Source organism: Moschus berezovskii, chromosome 1 (assembly GCF_049115385.1).
Source record: "Moschus berezovskii isolate FMDL1 chromosome 1, NW_MosBer_1.0, whole genome shotgun sequence".
Taxonomy (NCBI): domain Eukaryota; kingdom Metazoa; phylum Chordata; class Mammalia; order Artiodactyla; family Moschidae; genus Moschus; species Moschus berezovskii.
Window position 1 is genome coordinate 37,364,328 of NC_142460.1, and position 19,803 is coordinate 37,384,130.

Sequence of the window (19,803 nt, forward strand, 5' to 3'; positions counted from 1 at the left end):
TCACTTTCACACATTGGAGAAGGAAATGGCAATCTACTCCAGTGTTCTTGCCTGGAGAATACCAGGGATGGGGTAGCCTGGTGGGCTGCCGTCTATGGGGTCACACAGAGTCGGACACAACTGAAGTGACTTAGCAGCAGCAGCAGCAGCCCAGGATTTCTCATGATGTACTCTGCATATAAGTTAAATAAGCAAGGTGACAATATACAGCTTTGATGTACTCCTTTTCCTATTTGGAACCAGTCTGTTGTTCCATGGCCAGTTCTAACAGTTGCTTCCTGACCTGCATACAGGTTTCTCAAGAGGCAGGTCAGGTGGTCTGGTATTCCCATATTTCTTCTACCAGTTCTCAAAATGATAAAGTTTCATTTTTGTTTACAACATTCAGTTAATTTCATTGACATTGACACTGACCTGCTCAGGTGATTAACATTTATGACTCTAAACATCTCTGTACTCACTAATATCTTATTAAAGATTAACTTCTTAAAGATAAAAGCTAGTTAATGTATAGAGATGTAATGCTGCCAAAGGGACATACACATTCATTTACACTGACTAGTAAGACTAATGTAGATTTGTTGTTTGACAAAAGTTCTTTGAGAACTGGCAAGTTTCTGTCTTCAATTGCTACAAGCTTCTGTGCTCTTCCAGAGTCCTTGGAGTAGCAAACCTTTGAAAACCAAAAATGGGGTCAAAGCGAAGTGTGCCATCAAGGCGCCGTTCTCTCAGCACCTATGAAGTCATGTTTGCAGTTCTCTTTGTCATATTGGTGGCGCTCTGTGCTGGATTAATTGCAGTGTCCTGGCTGTCAATCCAGGGATCAGTCAAAGGTAAGTTACATAAGGTTGGCTACAGAAAGTGCTCACAGGTGAACATATACACTTCAGTCTCCAGGATCCTGCCAGCATATTGTATCCACTGCTGTGATTAATTTCCTGGCAAGGTATTTATATTGCATTCAGATGCTTCACCTTAGTCCACATCATAGGAATTTTTTTAAGTTGGTATGTAATTTTGAATTTAATTCAAAGTTTGAATATAAGACTATTTAAAATTTAAAAAATCATTAGATTTTCAGTTTCAACATGTAACAAAGTAGTTTCATGGCCTTTGGGTCTGTTCTGATAGAATTTAAATCATAAACACATTCAAACCTTGTTGACTATAGAAGTGGCTAAATAGGCCAATTTAAAGAAAAAATATTGCTTATTTCTGGAGAATTATATTTTCATTCTTATTAGTACATCAATTTTAATTATAACAATATAAAGGAACCTTGGTATAATTGGGGATTTATAAATGTCTCAAGATGCCTGAGTAGCAATTTGTGATTAACAGAAAAATTAAATAAATAAGAAAAAGAAACTCTTTTTTAGAGCTAAATGACCTGTGTTGTGCCAGCCAACCTGTCATGTCCAACTCTTTGCAACCCCATGGACTGTAGCCCACCAGTCTCCTCTGCCCATGGAATTCTCCAGGGAATACTGGAGTGGGTAGCCATTCCCTTCTCCAGGGGATCTTCCTAACCTAGGGATCAAATCCAGATTTCCTGCATTTCAGGCAGATTCTTTACCATCTGAGCCAGCCAGGAAGTCCAAATTACCTGTACCAACTGCTTTTAAAAGCTTTACAAATGTATTCTCTTGTTACAACAAATCTATGAGTTAGTTTCTATTGTTATGCCCATTTTACAAGTGAAAAACCAGAGGCAGAATTTAGGTAACTTGTTTCAATTTGCAGCATTGCCGGGTAGTACAAACTAGATAATCTAACTGGAGAATGTGCACTCTACCATTTACGCATTTATATGATTTTTTAAAAATTGTTAGCATAGCAAAAAACCTGAATATTTGACTTACTTTTTCTGAGAAAATTTTCACATTTTTATAAAATGGTGAATTACATTGTATATTAATTCCTTCAAAACCATTTAACGGTAGTAATTTTGGTTTTACTGAGAAAATTCTCAACCTTTGAGTTAGTTCTTTTCCCTTAGCAAATAAGCTTAAATTAGAGATAATAAATATGATTTGAAGTTCTATAAAAGAATTCCAATATAATCCCTGGTTTATATTACTACTATAGCTATATACAAAGAGAAGGAAGGCTTGCGGGTATAAAATTAAATAAATTTTAGAAGTTCACTGAGACTTTTAGAAAAGTGACCACTTTGGTCTTAAATGCCCTGTGAATACCTTCAAGGACATGTAATCATTTGGAAGTCCATTGGAATGTTTGATACTCAATAAAAATACGAAAGTTAGTTTTTTACCAGGAAAATAAAAAGTTAGTGCGATTTAATCATGAACAACTGAATATAAGAAGAGATTTGGAACAAAACTATGACAGTACACCACAGGATATAAGACACACTTTCAGTACATATTTTAATGGTTGTTGTTGTTCTTCAGTATCCAAGCCTGTTGGACTCTCTGAGACCCCATGGACTACAGCATGCCAGGCTTCCCTGTCCTCCACTGTCTCCAGAACTTGCTCAAGTCCGTGTTGATTGAGCCGGTGATGCTATCTAACCATCTCATCCTCTGCTGCCCTCTTCTCATTTGGCCTTCAATCTTTAGTTTACTTTACACTTTCTTTAATATATTTCATACTTTATACTTAACACTTTTATTGGAAATCATTTTAGGTTTCAGAAAGTTGTAAAAATTGTAGAATTATTTTATAACATTCATACAAGTTCCCCTAATGTCAGTATCTAGTATATACATAGTACAACTATCACAACCAAGAAATTAATAAAATTGTTACAATGATATTAACGAAACTAAAGAGTCTATTCAAATTTCACCAGTTTCTTCACTAATGGCTTTCCTTGTTCAGGATCCCTACACTGTATTTAGTTTCCATGTTTCCTCAGGCTCTGGCAATCCATGACAGTTCCTTGGTCTTTCCTTGTCTTTTAAATACACAAATCTAAATATTATTTTGAGTATTGTTTAAAATATTAATTCTAAAGTTTCTTCTGAACTAAGAGATTTATGTCAATATATACAATATGGGAGACCTGGGTTTGATCCCTGGGTCGGGAAGACCCCCTGGAGAAGGGAACAGCATTCTTGCCTGGAGAATCTCCGTGGACAGAGGAGCCTTCCAGGCTACTGTTGACATGTCGTCACAAAGAGTCAGACATGACTGAGCAACTAAGCACAGCACAGCATGACAGTTCTTGAGGTTTGAAGTCAGTCAATCCTTTGTCCAAATTCCATACCTATCACTTCTATAACATTGAAACTTTTTCTTAGTGAGTATAAGCCCCAATTTCCCCAGCTGGAAAAAAAGTAAAAATAGCATCTTCTCATATCAGGTCAATGCATCATTATTAGCACATTTATTAATGATCTCATCATTGTATGAGCTTCATCTGAACCAATTCGTTTTGAACATACATTCAAGGAAAATTATCACATAAAAGTATTGTATTGGACTTAATGGCATATTTTATTTCCCACGTCCCTACCCAATTTGTTAGCTTTTTTTTTACATATTTTTCATATTGAGATAATTATATTTTCTGCAGCATTCTCAATAACTTCTCCAATAATGACAGTCCCCATCTAATGGCAAAAGGTTATACATGTCAAATTTATAATTACTAGAATGAAAGAAGTAGTTTCAAAGCTATGCTTCAAAGTAATGCACACACTGAAATCCTCACAGAAATCCACATGTAGAAAACCAGCAGTCTCCCTTGATGCTAGGTGTTCAAGAAGTATCTGAGAGCAACTACAAAACTTTTAATGGTGCCTTTCTCACCATGTTTCCCTGAATCAGTTCCCATAATTGGTTGGAGTTGATCATTCCTCTATCTTCCAACAGGAATCTCAATAACAAACAGACAAAAACAAAACAAAACTTGGAAGCTTGCAGAGTTGGTTAGATTTCAAAGAAAAGAAAAAAAATTATAATGGGACAGAGATGAAGTTTTAATTTTCAATTTTTTAAAACAACTAGATAGCTAAGAAAAAAATTAAAAGATAAAAGCAGCTGATGATGAAACAGGAAGACTAAAAAGAAAAAGCAAGAACTCCAGAGTCAACACATTAAGCAAGAATTTTACTTCTGTGTCTTAACCAGAATGTGCATATTTTCTTACTCATCATTCACATTTTCAGTGTTTTGCTTCTTATAAATTCATCTAGATGTAGCATTTGGAAAAAGTCATGAAGCCAGAGGGACATTGAAAATAACATCCGGAGCTACTTATAATCCTCATTTGCAAGACAAACTCTCAGTGGACTTCAAAGTTCTTGCTTTTGACATTCAACAAATGGTAGGAGACTTTCTCTTTCTCTCTTTAACTATGTTAAAATTTCATAACATAATTTCACTAACTACTTGCTAAAGATACATAGATCTTGACAGTGAAAGTGAAAGTCACTCAGTCATGTCTGACTCTTTGTGACTCCATGGACTGTAGCCTGCCAGGCTCCTCTGTCCATGGAATTCTCCAGGCTAGAATATTGGAGTGGGTAGCTGTTCCCTTCTCCAGGAATCTTCCCAACCCAGGTCTCCCGCGTTGCAAGTAGATTCTTTACCATCTGAGCCATCAGGGAAGCCCACATAGATCTTATTCTCTTTGAAAAAAATCAGCCAATAAATACAACTGCTCAGGATACTTAAATATATGAACTGTATCATCACAGAGAAGGGATGAACCCCAAAATAGTTCTAAGAAGAATGTAAAAATGATTTTGTTTAAATTTGTTCAATATTTTACTTAATAAATAAAATATTAAATTTAATATGTCTTTTTAACTTTCTTTCAGATAGATGATATCTTTCAATCAAGTAATCTGAAAAATGAATATAAAAACTCCAGAGTTTTACGATTTGAGTGAGTATAGCTCAAAATTTTTATATAGATAGAAAGCACAAAATCCCAACATAGTAATCTCTTTGCTAATATTTGTAAAAAGAGCATCACAATTTTTAGAAGATAATGGTATATTTTAAATTTTCAACATTTTATGGGAGGGTTGAGAAAAGTGGCACAGTATAGATTTTTATATTAACATATTTCCTTCACGTGAGTACAAAATCTTTCAGAGACACATGAAAAATAGTGAAGTTGAGTCTGACAGTTAACCTGTATCCAATGGAAGCCACAGGGGATTCCAGGTTATTGGAGAATACAAAGAGTCTCACTTTAGTTTATTAATTAATTAATTAATTAATTAATCTATTTCCAAGCTTCCCCAGTGGCTCAGTAAAGAATCTGCCTGCCATTGCAGGAGCCTCAGGAAATGCGAGTTTGATCCCTGAGTGGGAAAGATTCCATGGAGGAGGAAATGACCACCCACTCTGGTATTCTTTCTGGGATAATTCTATGCACAGGGGAGCCTGACGGGCTACAGTCCACAAGGCCGCAAAGAGTCAGACATGACTGAGCACGCGCGAAATCTATCTCAGATCAGAAACAATTAAACCAGAAAGTCTACCACCAAAGATACTTGTTACATGGTCTTCACAACAGTCCTGACATTTGTATAACAGTCCATTGGTTCACAGGGACCAAACATAGATAGGTCAAGTCAAAGAAAAAGAGATTATACTTAGAAGAACAATGACAGAAGGTCAAATTAGTTAATGGGCAGAAGGAAATGTTAGTCCTTGCTGTTTCTTGTTGGAACAAAATGAACAAAAGCACAAAGCTTTATTTTACTAAATACTAAAAAAAAAAATGTTATTTTTCACCCATTTACCTATTTATCTTTATCATTCTTTATCCCAGATAGCATATTCATGATATCTTAGTCTTAGTAGCCAGTCAGCTCCACCCCATCTACTGTCTTCACCCCTGGCCACAACACAGAGGCTTTGACTCCTGTTTTCCAGGGTTTATGATCTCTGATAACCTCTTTCATAACCTAATTTCAGGGCTAGAAGGAGGCATGTAGCCTCTCAGGAAAGATTTATTAGTGTTTTTTGTTTGTATATTTTACTCAAAATGTTGTTTAAAATATTTAGTCAGTATTTATTCTGTGTAGGTAAAGCCATAAATGCAAGCTTTCATTTCACTTTAAGTTAATTATCTATTTTAGAGTAAGTGGAACCAATTTCTCCTTTCCAGTTTTAGAAAGGACTGGGTGTGGAGATCTACATTAAAACTTCAATTAATATTTAGTTCTTAAAAGTTTAGCACAGATTCCCTTGGAGAAGAGACTGGCTACCCACTCCAGTGTTCTTGCCTGGAGAATTCCATGGACAGAAGAGCCTAGCAGGCTAAGTCCATGGGGTCACAAAAAGTCAGACACGACTGAGCAACTATCACTTTTAAGGAGCGGGATCCCATGTTCTTCCTCACCTTCATAAGGCTCTGCCCAGTGAAATCTACACTAAGAACAATATGTAGTGCAGAGTTTATTAGGATGATTTCCCTAATGGAACTATTTGTCTTTTCTTGCTTACAACTTGCTGGATAACTTTGTTTTTACTCAATTGGGAAAATTTGCTGAATACAGACTTTTATATAAGGTCTGGTAGTTTATCAAAACCCTAGCATTTTCTTTGATATTTATTAAGTAACCCTACATTTCTCTAGATAGTAAAATCACTATATTTGAAACTGTAAATTATTTGAGCTGAGGAATTATTTCTTTCCCTTCCTTTAAACTACCTAGGAGACCAATATAGTACCTAAACCTTGATACATATTTTATAACAATTCTCAAATAATATACTTCATCAGTATAGAGAAACTTTCACCTAGTTGTAGTTGAACTAATTTTAAATCAGAAGTGAGTTTTTAAAAGATGCAACGCAAAGGAATTTCATGAAAATGTCTGTAAGATAAATTACAGGTAGGTGCTTTGGGAGACTGAAAAGAAAAGGATGAGAAAAGAAATTTAGAAGCAGGAAAGAAAGTAACAAGCAAACATTTAGGTTTACTTTAACTAATATGATATAAAATGACATATTCCACTTACAGAAAAAAGTGAAAATGTGAGTTGCTCAGTCATGTCCGACTCTTTGCTACCCCATGGAGTATAGTCCACCAGGCTCCTCTGTCCATGGGATTCTCCAGGCAAGAATACTGCAGTGAGTTGCCATTTACTTCACCAGGGGATCTTCCCAACCCAGGGATCGAACCTGGGTCTCCATTACAGGCAGATTCTTTACCACCAGAGCCATCAGAGAAGCATATAGAAATAAGTGGCAGACTCTTAACTACTTTTATAAATTATTTTTACTTTAAACTGATTGATAAAATCAAGAAACAGAAATAACTGACCTCTCAACTAACAGTAGCCATATCAACTCTGAAAGATACATGTAAAAATCCTTAAAAATGCCTATTTCATTTTTTGTTACTGATTTTAATGAAACACATACTCTATGCATGTGTATATGGTCAAATTATAGCACTCAGAATACTACAGTTAGTCATTAACCTATCTCTTCTTCCTTTTAAGAATATTATTTAGTGTCAACTCTTTCCTCCTCCATTAAGTTTTATGTCCATATGTGTGTATGTGTGTGTGTGTGTTGAGCTACTCTGCAGGACAAGCAAATGGTCTGCCCATGTCTGGGAAGCCTTTTATTACTCTGCTTTGTGGAAAATGCTTTGACTCAAAGAGCATTTAAGAGTTGATTCTTTTAATAAAGTGCTACTTACCCTTTGTAGCAATAGGAAGCTTATTTTGCCCTTTGAGCACAGATAAGTCATCAAGTTAGGAAAGGAAAGACTTCTGTTTACTCAGCAACCCTAGAGGTTATCAATATCATTAAGGGAAATAAGAGATAAGAAACGTTTGATTTATTGCACACAGGCTTTCTGTATAATAGGATTTTCCTTTTTTTTTTTAAAGGATGAACTCAGATATTCCACTGAAAAGGGGCTTTGAAATGAAAATGGGCATTGTTTCCTCTTTTTGTTTCCTAAAGGAAGAATTAATAAATTCAATCTCACAGCTGTGATACAGATGATTACTAAACCACATAACAGCTTTAACTTTCTTATTGGGTCGAGCATACATGTTTATTATGGTTTCCCTGATTTCCAATGTGTATCTCCCTTATCTCAACATTTATACTGAATAAGAAACACATTTTAAAGAATGCAACTGTGTGTAGATATAGAATATGTAACTCCTGTCCTTGCAAATGAATTATTAAATGCAATGTATAATTCACAACCAAAAAAAAAAAACACATCTTTCATACAAAGATGCTTTATGCCTGAGGATAAACTAATCCAGTTACTCTCAAGTCAGTGAAAGAAAATTCCAGATTCGTACGCTGTCTGCCAAAATTACCTTACCTCTTCTACTCCCTAATTCAAATAAAATAAAAGAAAGTGGTAAGTGAAATTAAATCTGTGAAAGTTACATAAAGAGAAAAAATCTGCTTTAATTAGTATTAAAACTAAATGCTGGGCAAGCAAGGATGAGTTGGCAATGATGAATTGAAGACAGAGAAACTAATCGACGTTGTTCACTCTCACTTTATTTTAACCACATTTAACTCTATTCATTTAAGAAGTCTAAGGTAAAGATTGGTAAGGAGATGAGGAAAAAGAGAAGGAAGAAGAAGAGGAAAAGATAGAGAAAGAGTGAGAAGGAAAAGAAAAAGATGAAGAGCTATTGGAGGAGCAGGAGAGGAGGGAGAGAGGGAGAGAAAGGGAGGAGGGAAGATTCTATTTCTCAAAAGTGTGGAGGCAATAAACTATCCACTCACCATCCCAATTCCAACCAACCATTTCTCCCATCTCTTTGGATATAAAGTTCTGGTAACAACGCAAGATAATAAAAACCTGGACCTGCATCTAGGCAAATGTATTATATTGTCTTCACTATTGATAAATAGTTCATAATGGTGCTAATAGCAGTGCAGGGGCAGGTGGGGAATCAAAACTATATCAAAACACATCTGTGACACAGAGTTTCTGGGTTTTATTCCTCTGTCTGATGCTAGTAAGCTATATAACTCTAGGTACAATTACCTATATGACTCTAAGTTTCAGTCTCCTTATTGCTAAAGTTAGTGTTGGCCAACATCAGGTGAAAAATACTAGAGTCATTTTCCTTTACTCAAGCTTCTGTTTAAATAAATATAGCATGAAACCTGAGAGTTATATGCCTGTTAGGATTTTTAAAATAGCAATTAACAGAACACATGACTTAAAGTACCCTAAACAAAAGTGATTATCATCCAACATCACAGGAAATCTGTAAGTTTCAGAAGAGGTTAATTCAGTGGTACAATGATTGTGGCATGATCAAAAATGTATGTGTTTTCAATGTTTTATTATGCTATCTGTAGCTTGACAATCATAACTTGCCTCATGGTTCCACAATAGATGCAACAGTTCCAGCAATCACATGTAGACATAATAATAATCAACAACAGAGTAGTAGTCCACCATGAGCCTTTATTACATTAAATATGGAAACGTTTCCTAGAAGTTTCCAATCAGTTTTACCTCATATTCCATTGGCCAGGGCCTAATCACATGCTCATGAATAAAACTAGCATTGACATGAACAATGGTTGCAGAAGTTATGTGAAAATGGAGCATTATTCTCAAATAAAAAGAGATACTGACTAGCATGGAAAAATTCACAAGTGTGGAGGAGTATGTAAAAACAGTGTCTGTGATAAAATCTACTTTTATCATGGATAGCAAGTGATTACATGTGTGGGTGAATTTGGGACATTGTTACTTAGTAAATAGTTAGGAGACTTGCCATTTAAAAGATTTGGATAATTCAATTTAATCAAATGATTGGAAAGTTAAACATTCTAATATTTTAAAATTCTATACTTAATAGAGGTGAAAATGTGCAATTATTGATCAGCCTGTTCACATCAGTCATGAAAAACTAGTTACATAGAAAGGAATTATTTCTAAACTGTGAACTTGAATAGCAGCACAGAAACTAAAAAGGAATATTCGACCAAGGGGGGGATGGTGATCTACTGTGATCTTTCAGGGACATTTTGATCCTGTATTTAGTCTTGGAGAGGAAAAATAATAATAATTATATATATATTGTAGACTCTACCAAGACATATATACGTGCAGATACTTAAAGAACCCTTCAGGAGTTGATGAAGCCCTTCAAGAAACTAATTAACTTACAGATATGAATGTAAATGCCTAAATTTCAGAAATAGCAAACCTATCATGCAAAATTTGGTTCTTTTAGTCAGCCTTTTTTTTTTTTTTTAAAGATTCCATTCTCTTTAATGGATATTTATATATTTTTGGTTGCACTTTGGTTTTACTTATTTTATTTATTATTTTTGCTATTTGATTACCATTTTATTATTTGTTATATTAATGTTATATTATTATTTTGTTATTTTTAATTATCTTTATTTACTATTTTTATTCATTTTATTTATTATATTTGTTGCATTTTGGTTTTATTTATTTTTGGTTGTGGCATGCAGGCTTCTCATTTTGGTGGCTTCTTGTTGTGGCGCTCACTCTGTGCTTGCTGGCTTCAGTAGTTGACGTGTCTGGGTCTTAGTTGCCCTGCAACAGGTAGAATCTTCCCAGACCAGAAATCGAGTAGCAAAGTAGAAATATAGACCAAAGAGCAGAAATCTCTGTAGCATTTCCACTGGGCCAGATATGTATTCATTTTTTTGATTCTTTAACCAGTAAACAAATTACCAGTTAGGAAAACTTTTAAAATGCAGGTTTCAGATAAGGAGAAAAGAGATGATGACCTGGGTCATGTAATTGAACTCTAACATCATGGTCAGAGATGAACAGATAATATAATCCCAACTCAACAATGAGACAGTATAGCCCGCAACTTCCCAGTAACCCACATATGCTTGTCTTCTTTCTGCTCTTTGAAGTCAGGACATACTTTAATATTTTATATTAAGAATGAAGAAGGAAAAAAAGTAGATATAATTTATTAACAGTTGTTATAACCTTGCCATCAGGCCTTTGTAAACTACATAGAAAAAAATTTTTTTTCTGAAATCAGTGTAACTACTTTAGACTTCCTACTTAGAAATCATCTGTGAAAATAAAAAATCCAATTACAAATCCTCATTTTTTCAAACAGTACAATAGGAATAAATGTCATATCATATGATTTTGTTTAATTTGACACAAGTGACTCTGGTTTGGCCTAGGGATTAGTGTGCTACTGTGGAACTGAGAAAAATTGGGTTCTAATTCTGGATATACCTTGTGCTCTTGTAGAAACAGTCACTCGTTTAAGTTCTCTATTCCACCTGTGAAATAAAGATAACACTTGACATGACCTTCGTTGTACAAGTGTGATAGGATTAACAAGGTGATGACTGTAGAGAGCCAAACACAAATAATTTGAAGAGGGCTGAGATTTTTTCTCTTATGTCACTTTTTGCTTTGCAGAAATGGCAGCATTATAGTCATATTTGACCTTCTCTTTGTCCAGTGGGTATCAGATAAAACTGTAAAAGAAGAACTGATTCAAGGCATTGAAGCAAATAAATCCAGCCAACTGGTCACTTTCCACATTGACTTGAACAGCATAGATATCACAGGTATCTGTGAACCTTATTTGATACTTTGAATCAATAAGCCATGAAATTAAAATTCTATGTACCAAAGGAGCAGTGGGATCACCCTGGACTTTTAGGAACCTGTCTTATTGCGTGAGTAGCACATTTACATAAGGATAGTGAAATATGGAGAAAACATATTAGAAAAAAACTGCCAATGAGAAAATCTTTGTAAAATATCAAATACCAAAGAAGTTCTGAAAATATTGGCATACATACATGTTTGTGGGTCTAATCACACTTTTGGCATTGGCCAAGCACAACACTGATTGTCCAGGAACCCTCCATCTGAAAGTGACACATTACTTTCTGATAGTCATATTGTTGTTGTTTAGTCACCAAGTTGTGTCAGACTGTTGCAACACCGTGGATTGACTGTAGCCCACCCGGTTCCTCTGTCTATGGAATTTTCCAGGCAAGAGTATTGGAGCAGGTTGCCATTTCCTTCTCTAGGGTATCTTCCCGGTCCAGGGTTTGAATCTGAGTCTCTTGAACCTCCTACATTGGCAGGCGGATTCTTTACCACTTCACCACCTGGGAAGCCCCTAGAATACTTAATCTACCTCTAAATATCTGTGTTGTTTAAGGCAATTTACCAAAATTTTCTGTATGTTCGTTATCTCATCTGGAAAATGAGAATAGTAAAGATCCTGTGTAGTAAGATTGGTTTCAGGGGTAAATGTGTTGATATAAAAAGCACTTGTTCTAGTTAATAATAGTTAGTAGTATTTTTCAGCCCATTTGAATTAGACAAAAAAAAAAAATAGTCTCTGCTCCAGCAGGTGTGCCAGAGGGGACCAAACCATCAGTAGAGGAAGCACTTAAGAACTTCAGTTGCCTTCTCACTGAACAGGCACAGCAGGATGAAGCAGGAAACTGAATAAAAGTAAACTGTGCTTGATGAGCCCTTGCTGTAAAGAAAAGCAGCTAGAGGTCTGCAATTTTGTATCTATTATTACAAAATCAAAGAAACAAAGCACTCATGTCTTTACATATTTGCTTAAGAGCAAATCGATACTGACTTATGCTGAAGTAAAACTATTTGAACTGGAAATAGGCTACTTAGAGTGTGCATTTATTGCTGTTGAAGTGGATATTTATATATATGAGCTTTCTAACATCTAAAAATTTCTGAATTCAAAAACATATTTAGCTGAAGGTTTATAGAAAAGAGATTGTGGATACAGATGGGTCTGGTATTTCATTTTAATATTTATTTGCATCATGTCAATTTTCAAATTTGTTACATTTTAAAATTGGTTAATAATCTCACATACATCTTAGATTTTTATACAGTAAACTGTCAAGCCAAACACAATGAAAAATTAAGATATTATCTTCTTTAAGAAAAAATCATAAAACTGATTTTATCTTCTTCATTAATAATCTACCACATATTTATGAAACTGTTACAGGTCTTTTACAAAGAAGACAATGCAGTAATGAAGAAATAATGCAATAAATCATCTAGTTAGTAGAAGAAGACCTACCTCTTAGCCCACTTACTATAAATATTGTTTTGAATAAAAACAAATTCATTAGATCAGGGCTTCTCAGAAGATATGCTTTGGTTTCCTCTATTTTTAACATAGCTGTCATCGTGTCTTTAAAAATAGTAAACATGTTAAATGGTGAAGATAATAGCTATTTTTATCTTTTAAGTGAAAATCACTTTATGCTTAAACAGTTCCTAATTGTCAATAGATAATATCATGTGCCAGATTATTTTGGCATCCATTTGTTTCATGCAAAACCATTGATTCTAAGTCCCACAAGATTGGGGGTGTTAGATTATCTCTCTTAAATATAAATTATTCTGTGTAACTATGATGAATAAGTAGATATCCTTCTTAAATGGGTAAAATAAATGAAACATTCTGTATATGTAAATTTTATAGAAAGACTATATAAAGATTCTGAAAATTCATTGAATGTATCATAATCAAATAGTAATTAAATAAATAGGAACATTCAGGGTAAGAAAGGATGAAATGGAAATCTAGATCAGATCCCCTTTGAATAATTATTTGAACTGCGCTCGATGTTTTGTAATACTCTAAGCACTATATTCAAACCAACTTTATTCCAGCCTCTTTGGAGAATTTCTCTACGATAAGTCCTGCAACAACGTCAGGTCAGTACTTAATGACATTTTAAAATATATAACTTGGTAACCGTAAAACTTTATGATATTAAGCAAGGATTCTATTTTTTTTTTTTTTTTTGGTGGCTCTTTCTAAATGAGGTATTTAGTCTTCATTTAAAAATGTAAAAAGTATACATTTGGCCTAGAATATAATGCTTAGGTATATATGCAAGGATATGCATTTCAAATTGCAATCATCCTTTCATATTTTGAACTCTATATACATATGCATGCATATATGATGTGTGTGAATATGTGTGTGTGTGCTTGTGTGTGTGTGTGATCTCAAAATATGACTCCGATTATGCGGCCTTGGAAAGGAAGCCCTGACATTGCTAAGGTCACTATGAATGAGGGAAAGGAGTTTTAAAGATAATAAAATGATAACTTTCAAAATGTATTGTACTGCTTGGAGAGGACAATCTAAAGTTTAATATTAACTTTGCTGTATTCCAGCATTTTCTTCACTCTCTCTAACTGCAATTGGTCACTGCTGCTCATAAAATTGAGGACTTCATTTTGTCTTATCAAGATCATACTGATTATCAAAAGAGAGCTTTGAGAAATTATCATTTTAAAATTAACCTATTTTAAAATGTAAAATCATTTTGTTGTAGAAATCTTATTCAAATTGAAGTCAAAAGATCTGAACACTAATCCTGTCTCTGCCAACTATCAGAATCACTGAGCATTTCACCTTCTGAAAATGTTTCTCATAAATTGTGAATAATAAAATTTTCTAAAAATGTTAGAAGTCATTCCAAATGTCAGATTCATAAACAAGTGATTTTTAAACTGTAAATTGTTATAAAACTATAACCAGATTACTTTTGATATCACTTGTAATCATGAACACTTTTATAATATTCAAAAAATCTATTTGAAGTATCTACTACTGGGTACTATATTTTATAAACATTATCTCATTTAATTCTCAGAATGATTCTGTAGAGAGGTAATACTTTTTCTACGTAAAAATACATAAGTAATAAAAAAAGTGCCCAGAGTCACACAGTTTAAATTTATCAAAGTTGGGAATTAAAAGTAATTCTCTGGATTCCAAGGCCAATAGTTTAAGCATATCTCAAGCTCCTATTTCAAATAGCATCAGATTAATCTAGAACATTTATGTCTACGGCCATTATGAAATAAGTGAATTCTTATATTAGTTAATTAGCTATTGAAAAAATCTTTTTTCCTTAAAAAAGTGAACACATCTAAAAACCTCTGCTATACAACTCTAAAAATCAATAAAAAACATAAATGATTTGTTTTTTAGATCCAGATACAAATAATATATAAAGTTAATGAACATTAATAATTCATAGTAATTTTAAAAACTCTCACATAAAATATTAAACAGGAGGAATTCCTAAAAATTGATTTAAAAATGTTGTTATTTATTTTTACAGAAAAGCTAACAACCAGCATTCCTCTGGCAACCCCAGGTCAGTTTAATAATATAATTTCTCTTATTTTTTAAAAAGTTTTTGTTATGTTTCATTTTGAACTTCTGAGAATTATCTGACAAATAGCATTTAACAATACCCTTATTATAGATAAGAAAAGTAAAGCATAAAAGTTTATAGTTAGCCTAAGTTTTTACCAAAAGGCAACAACATATTCGAGGTTAATTAATGCCTGTATTATCTAATCTCACTCTAGTCCTCCATCTATTAGAATCATGGTTATTATCTTTTGCAAAGCATGCCAAGAGTAGGATCAAAATGTTTTCCAGAAAGGATATAGGTTTCATCAGGTGTGAGGGACTTTTTTTCTCTAATTATTCTCTCTGAACACAAGTGACACATATTGCTCTCTCCTTTTAACATGGTATGGTTGCCAAATCAGTACCAAAGTTTCCTTGGATTCATTCATTCAACAACTTTTCATTAAGTGGCTGCTTTATCCAACACATGGCATGTATCTGTGTTTAATTTTTTATTGGAGTACAGTTGCTTTAAATGTTGTGTTAGTTTCTACTGTACAACAAAGTGAATCACTTATACATATACACCCTTTTTTTTTAGATTTCCTTCCTATTTAGGTCACCACAGAACAATGAGTAGGTGACTAGAGCATTGGGTAGAACAGTAGTTCCCTGTGTTATTCGGTAGGTTCTCATTTGTTATCTTTTTTATACATAATAGTGTATCTATTTCAATCCCAATCTCCCAATTCATCCTACCCACATTCTGCTTTCAGTTTGTTAGGTTTGTTAACAAACTTAAGCCTGTTATCTACATCTGTGTCTCTATTTCTGCTTTGCCAATACATCCATCTGTACCATTTTTCTAGATTTCACAAGTAAGCAGTCTTGTATAATATTTGATTTTCTCTTCCTGATTTACTTCATTCTGTATAACGGTCTCTAGGTCTGTCCAAGTTCCTGCAAATGGCCCTATTTCATTCCTTTTTATGGTTGAGCAATATTCCATCATATATAGGTACCACAGCCTCTTTATCCATTCCTCTGTTGATGGACATTTAGGTTGCTTCCATGTCCTGGCTATTGTAAACAGTGCTGCAATGAGTACTGGGTGCATGCATCTTTTTGAATTATAGTTTTCTTTGGTCATACCCAGGAGTGGGATTGCTGGGTCATGTGGTAGCTCCGTTTTCAGTTTTTTGCAGAACCTCTATTCTGTTCTCTAGAGTGGCTGTACCAGTTTACAATCCCACCAACTGTGTAAGAGGGTTCCCTTTTCTCCATACCCTCTCCAACATTTGTTGTTTGCAGAATTTTTGATGATGGCCGTTCTAACCAGTATGAGGAGATGCTTCATTATAGTTTTGCTTTTCATTTCTCTAGTTATTAGAGATGTTGAACATTTTTTCACGTGCTTTTTAGCCATCTGTATGTCTTCTTTGAAACAATGTCTATTAAGGTCTTCCACCCATTTTTTGATTGGGTTGTTCTTTTGATATTGAGCTACATGAGCTGTTTGCATATTGTGGAGATTAATCCCTTGTCAGTTCCTTTGTATGCAAATATTTTCTCCTATTCTGAGGGTTGTTTTTTCTTTTTGTTTATGTTTCCTTTGCAGTGAAAAGCCTTTTAAGTTTAATTAGGTTCCATCATTTATTTTTATTTTCTTTACTCTTCAGTTCAGTTCAGTTCAGTCGCTCAGTCATGTCTGACTCTTTGCCACCCCATGAACCGCAGCATGCCCGGCCTCCCTGTCCATCACCAACACCCAGAGTCCACCCAAACCCATGTCTTTCAAGTCGGTGATGCCATCCAACCATCTCATCATCTGTCGTCCCCTTCTCCTCCTGCCTTCAATCTTTCCCCGCATCAGGGCCTTTTCAAATGAGTCAGCTCTTCACATTAGATGGCCAAAGTACTGGAGTTTCAGCCTCAGCATCAGTCCTTCCAATGAACACCCAGGACTGATCTCCTTTAGGATGGACTGGCTGGATCTCCTTGCAGTCCAAGGGACTCTCAAGAGTCTTCTCCAACACCACATTTCAAAAGCATCAGTTCTTCGGCGCTCAGCCTTCTTTATAGTCCAACTCTCACATCCATACATGACCACTGGAAAAACCATAGACTTGACTAGACAGACCTTTGTTGGCAAAGTAACTCTTAAGAGATGGGTCAAAAAATATCTTGTTTGGATTTATGTCAAAGAGTATTCTGCCTATGTTTTCCTCTAAAAGTTTTATAATGTCTGGTCTTACATTTAGGTCTTTGCTCCACTTTGAGTTGATTTTTAAGTTTTGTGTATGGTTGGCATGTGTCTTTAATGTCATAATTTTTTCAGATTCTTAATAATTGTTTACTTTGCCTTTGTCTATCTGCTGCTTAACCAAAGTGTCTTCTCTAGCCCTAACTTACTTAATCTTCATGTTAAATAGTCTGAATGTGTACATAATCTCTTTAGGTAAACTCCATGCAGGCAATATTGTATAACTCTTCAGCTCCTAAGATAGTACTGCCATTTTCATGTTATTAGAATTTATATCGAATATTATATAATTCAAGGGTAGAACATTTGTGAAATTATAAGTAGTCTCTGGATAAGACTTAGCAATTCCTAGATAAAATAGTAGGTGTGAAGTTTGAAAAGCAGAGTGATATGTGAATGATGTATCAAAATATTTTATGAAACAAACCGTCCCACCTCTAAACTCATGGAGGGCTCTCATGGTAGGACAAGCCTGACTGGGGCTGTATTTTGGTGTTGTCCAGAGAGCAGCACAACAGAATGAAAAATAGAACTGCTCTTCAGCCCACTGTCCCTTATGCAGTGCAGAAAACTATTTACAGCATCTAAAATCACCTTTCAACGTACTCTCAAAAAGGGATTTTAGGATGGATAATTACCAATTCATTTAATCTAAAATTAATCTAAATAACTTTAATATATTTTAAGAAACATTTCTATAACTTTAAAAGTCAGCAACAAATACCAAAGTGCTGTGTTTGCTATTTACCTGTTTATTGATTCACTGAGTGATTCATGCAACCCACAGTTATTGAGGACCTCTTAGGTGTATGAAATGCCCTAAAAGAAATATGTGGAAAGACATAGAAAGAAAAAAACGTGTTAGAGCAAAAATCTTTGGACTTAAAACAAATTTTCCTTCTTACTCTCTTGAAGACAAGCCCACCAAAAAAATATGAAAAGTGACTGAAAAATATGCCCAGTTTCTTGCAGGACTTTTGGTCCTATTCAAAATGACCATAAGGCATCTGCCCACACCAAAATGGTCCTTGATAATTTGGTCCTGTCCAAAATTATTTGAAGAACTTCCCTTGTGGTGCAGAGGTTAAGAATCTGCTTGCCAATGCAGGGGGCATGGGTTCAATCCCTGGTCCAGGAAGATTCCACATGCTGCAACCAGCTAAGCACATGCAACACAACTGCTGAGCTCATGTAACCTAGAGCCCACTTGCTCTGCAACAAGAGAAGCCGCCACACTGCAAGGATGGAGATGCTCATGCTCACCGCAACTAGAGAAGGCCCACATGCTGCAACAAAAACCCAGCTCAACCAAAATAAATTTTTTAAAAAACGCAAAACAACAACAAAACCCAAATCATTTGAATGGAACAGAATGCTCTTGGACACTTTTTGCTGTTGTTATTTAGTCACTCAGTTGTGTCCAACTCTTTTGTGACCCCTTTTACTGTAGTCCGCCAAGGATCCTCTGTCCATGGATACTTTGGATAGGAGCATATTTTAAGGACCTTTTGGAATGGATCAAGTGTTTTAAGAACCAAATGTCTTATGGACCAAAATATCCCACAGACCAAATGTATTATGACATTTTACATGCTATGTACATACATGCTTAGTTGCTCAGTTGTGTCTGACTATTTATGACCCTGTGGACTATAGCCCACCAGGCTCCTCTGTCCATGGGATTTTCCAGGCAAAAATACTGAAGGGGTCCCCATTCCCTTCGCCAGAGATCCTCCTGACCCAGGGATCAAACTCAGGTCTTATGCATTGCAGGTGGATTCTTTACCTTCTGAACCACCAGAGAAGCTGGGTAGGATCAAATGTCAGCCAACAGCCCAGCTTCTGGCAAAAGGGTATGGTGATGGGAACACAGAGCGTGAGGGTAATACTTGGCCAGCACATTTCTTTCCTAGAGAGTGGGACAGAAATCTTTCTAACTGTAAACTGTAAGAATGGAATCAGTACATATTTACTTTTATCTTTCACATTTTACATGAGCATTTGATAATCATAATGAAGACCAAAAAGTAACATACAATTTTCAAACATTGAAAGTGTGTAGGTGAATCCACCTTAACTATTTCCACCCATTCCTGTCACATAATGTTTGGTAAGCCACCTAGACTTCTTGAACTTTGTATTTATTATCTGAAAGACAAAGATTTAAATACATGTCTTAAAAAGCAGTCATGAAGAAAGGAAATAATACAGATACCAATTCATGACTGGCATAAAGGAGGGACACAACCAAAAAAAAAAGCAAGTTGTATACTTTTTGAAAAAGATCTTTCAAAAACTAGAGTAAGGTTAAAACAAGATTGTTGTATTCAGTAGTGCCCGTTTTAATCTGATCATTTCTTTGGCCCCCAAAACTCCATTTCCAAAGCTTTCCTGTTATTGGAGACCGTATTGAATTACCTTGCTCAATCC

General features: G+C 34.8%; 1 protein-coding gene across 2 annotated transcripts in view; it reads left to right on the forward strand.

The window, feature by feature from the left end:
- The first annotated feature begins 688 nt into the window (after window positions 1-688).
- The window catches only part of TMPRSS15 (transmembrane serine protease 15), a 140,973-nt gene continuing 121,858 nt past the window's right edge, over window positions 689-19,803 (forward strand). Inside the window, exons 1-6 of one of the 2 annotated variants that reach the window (XM_055417759.2) lie at window positions 689-833; window positions 4,164-4,294; window positions 4,791-4,858; window positions 11,366-11,517; window positions 13,625-13,669; window positions 15,094-15,129. In XM_055417759.2, coding sequence (XP_055273734.2) covers window positions 689-833; window positions 4,164-4,294; window positions 4,791-4,858; window positions 11,366-11,517; window positions 13,625-13,669; window positions 15,094-15,129 — 577 coding nt within the window. The remainder of the gene's footprint in view (window positions 834-4,163; window positions 4,295-4,790; window positions 4,859-11,365; window positions 11,518-13,624; window positions 13,670-15,093; window positions 15,130-19,803) is intronic. The other variant, XM_088837087.1, reaches the window with a different exon arrangement.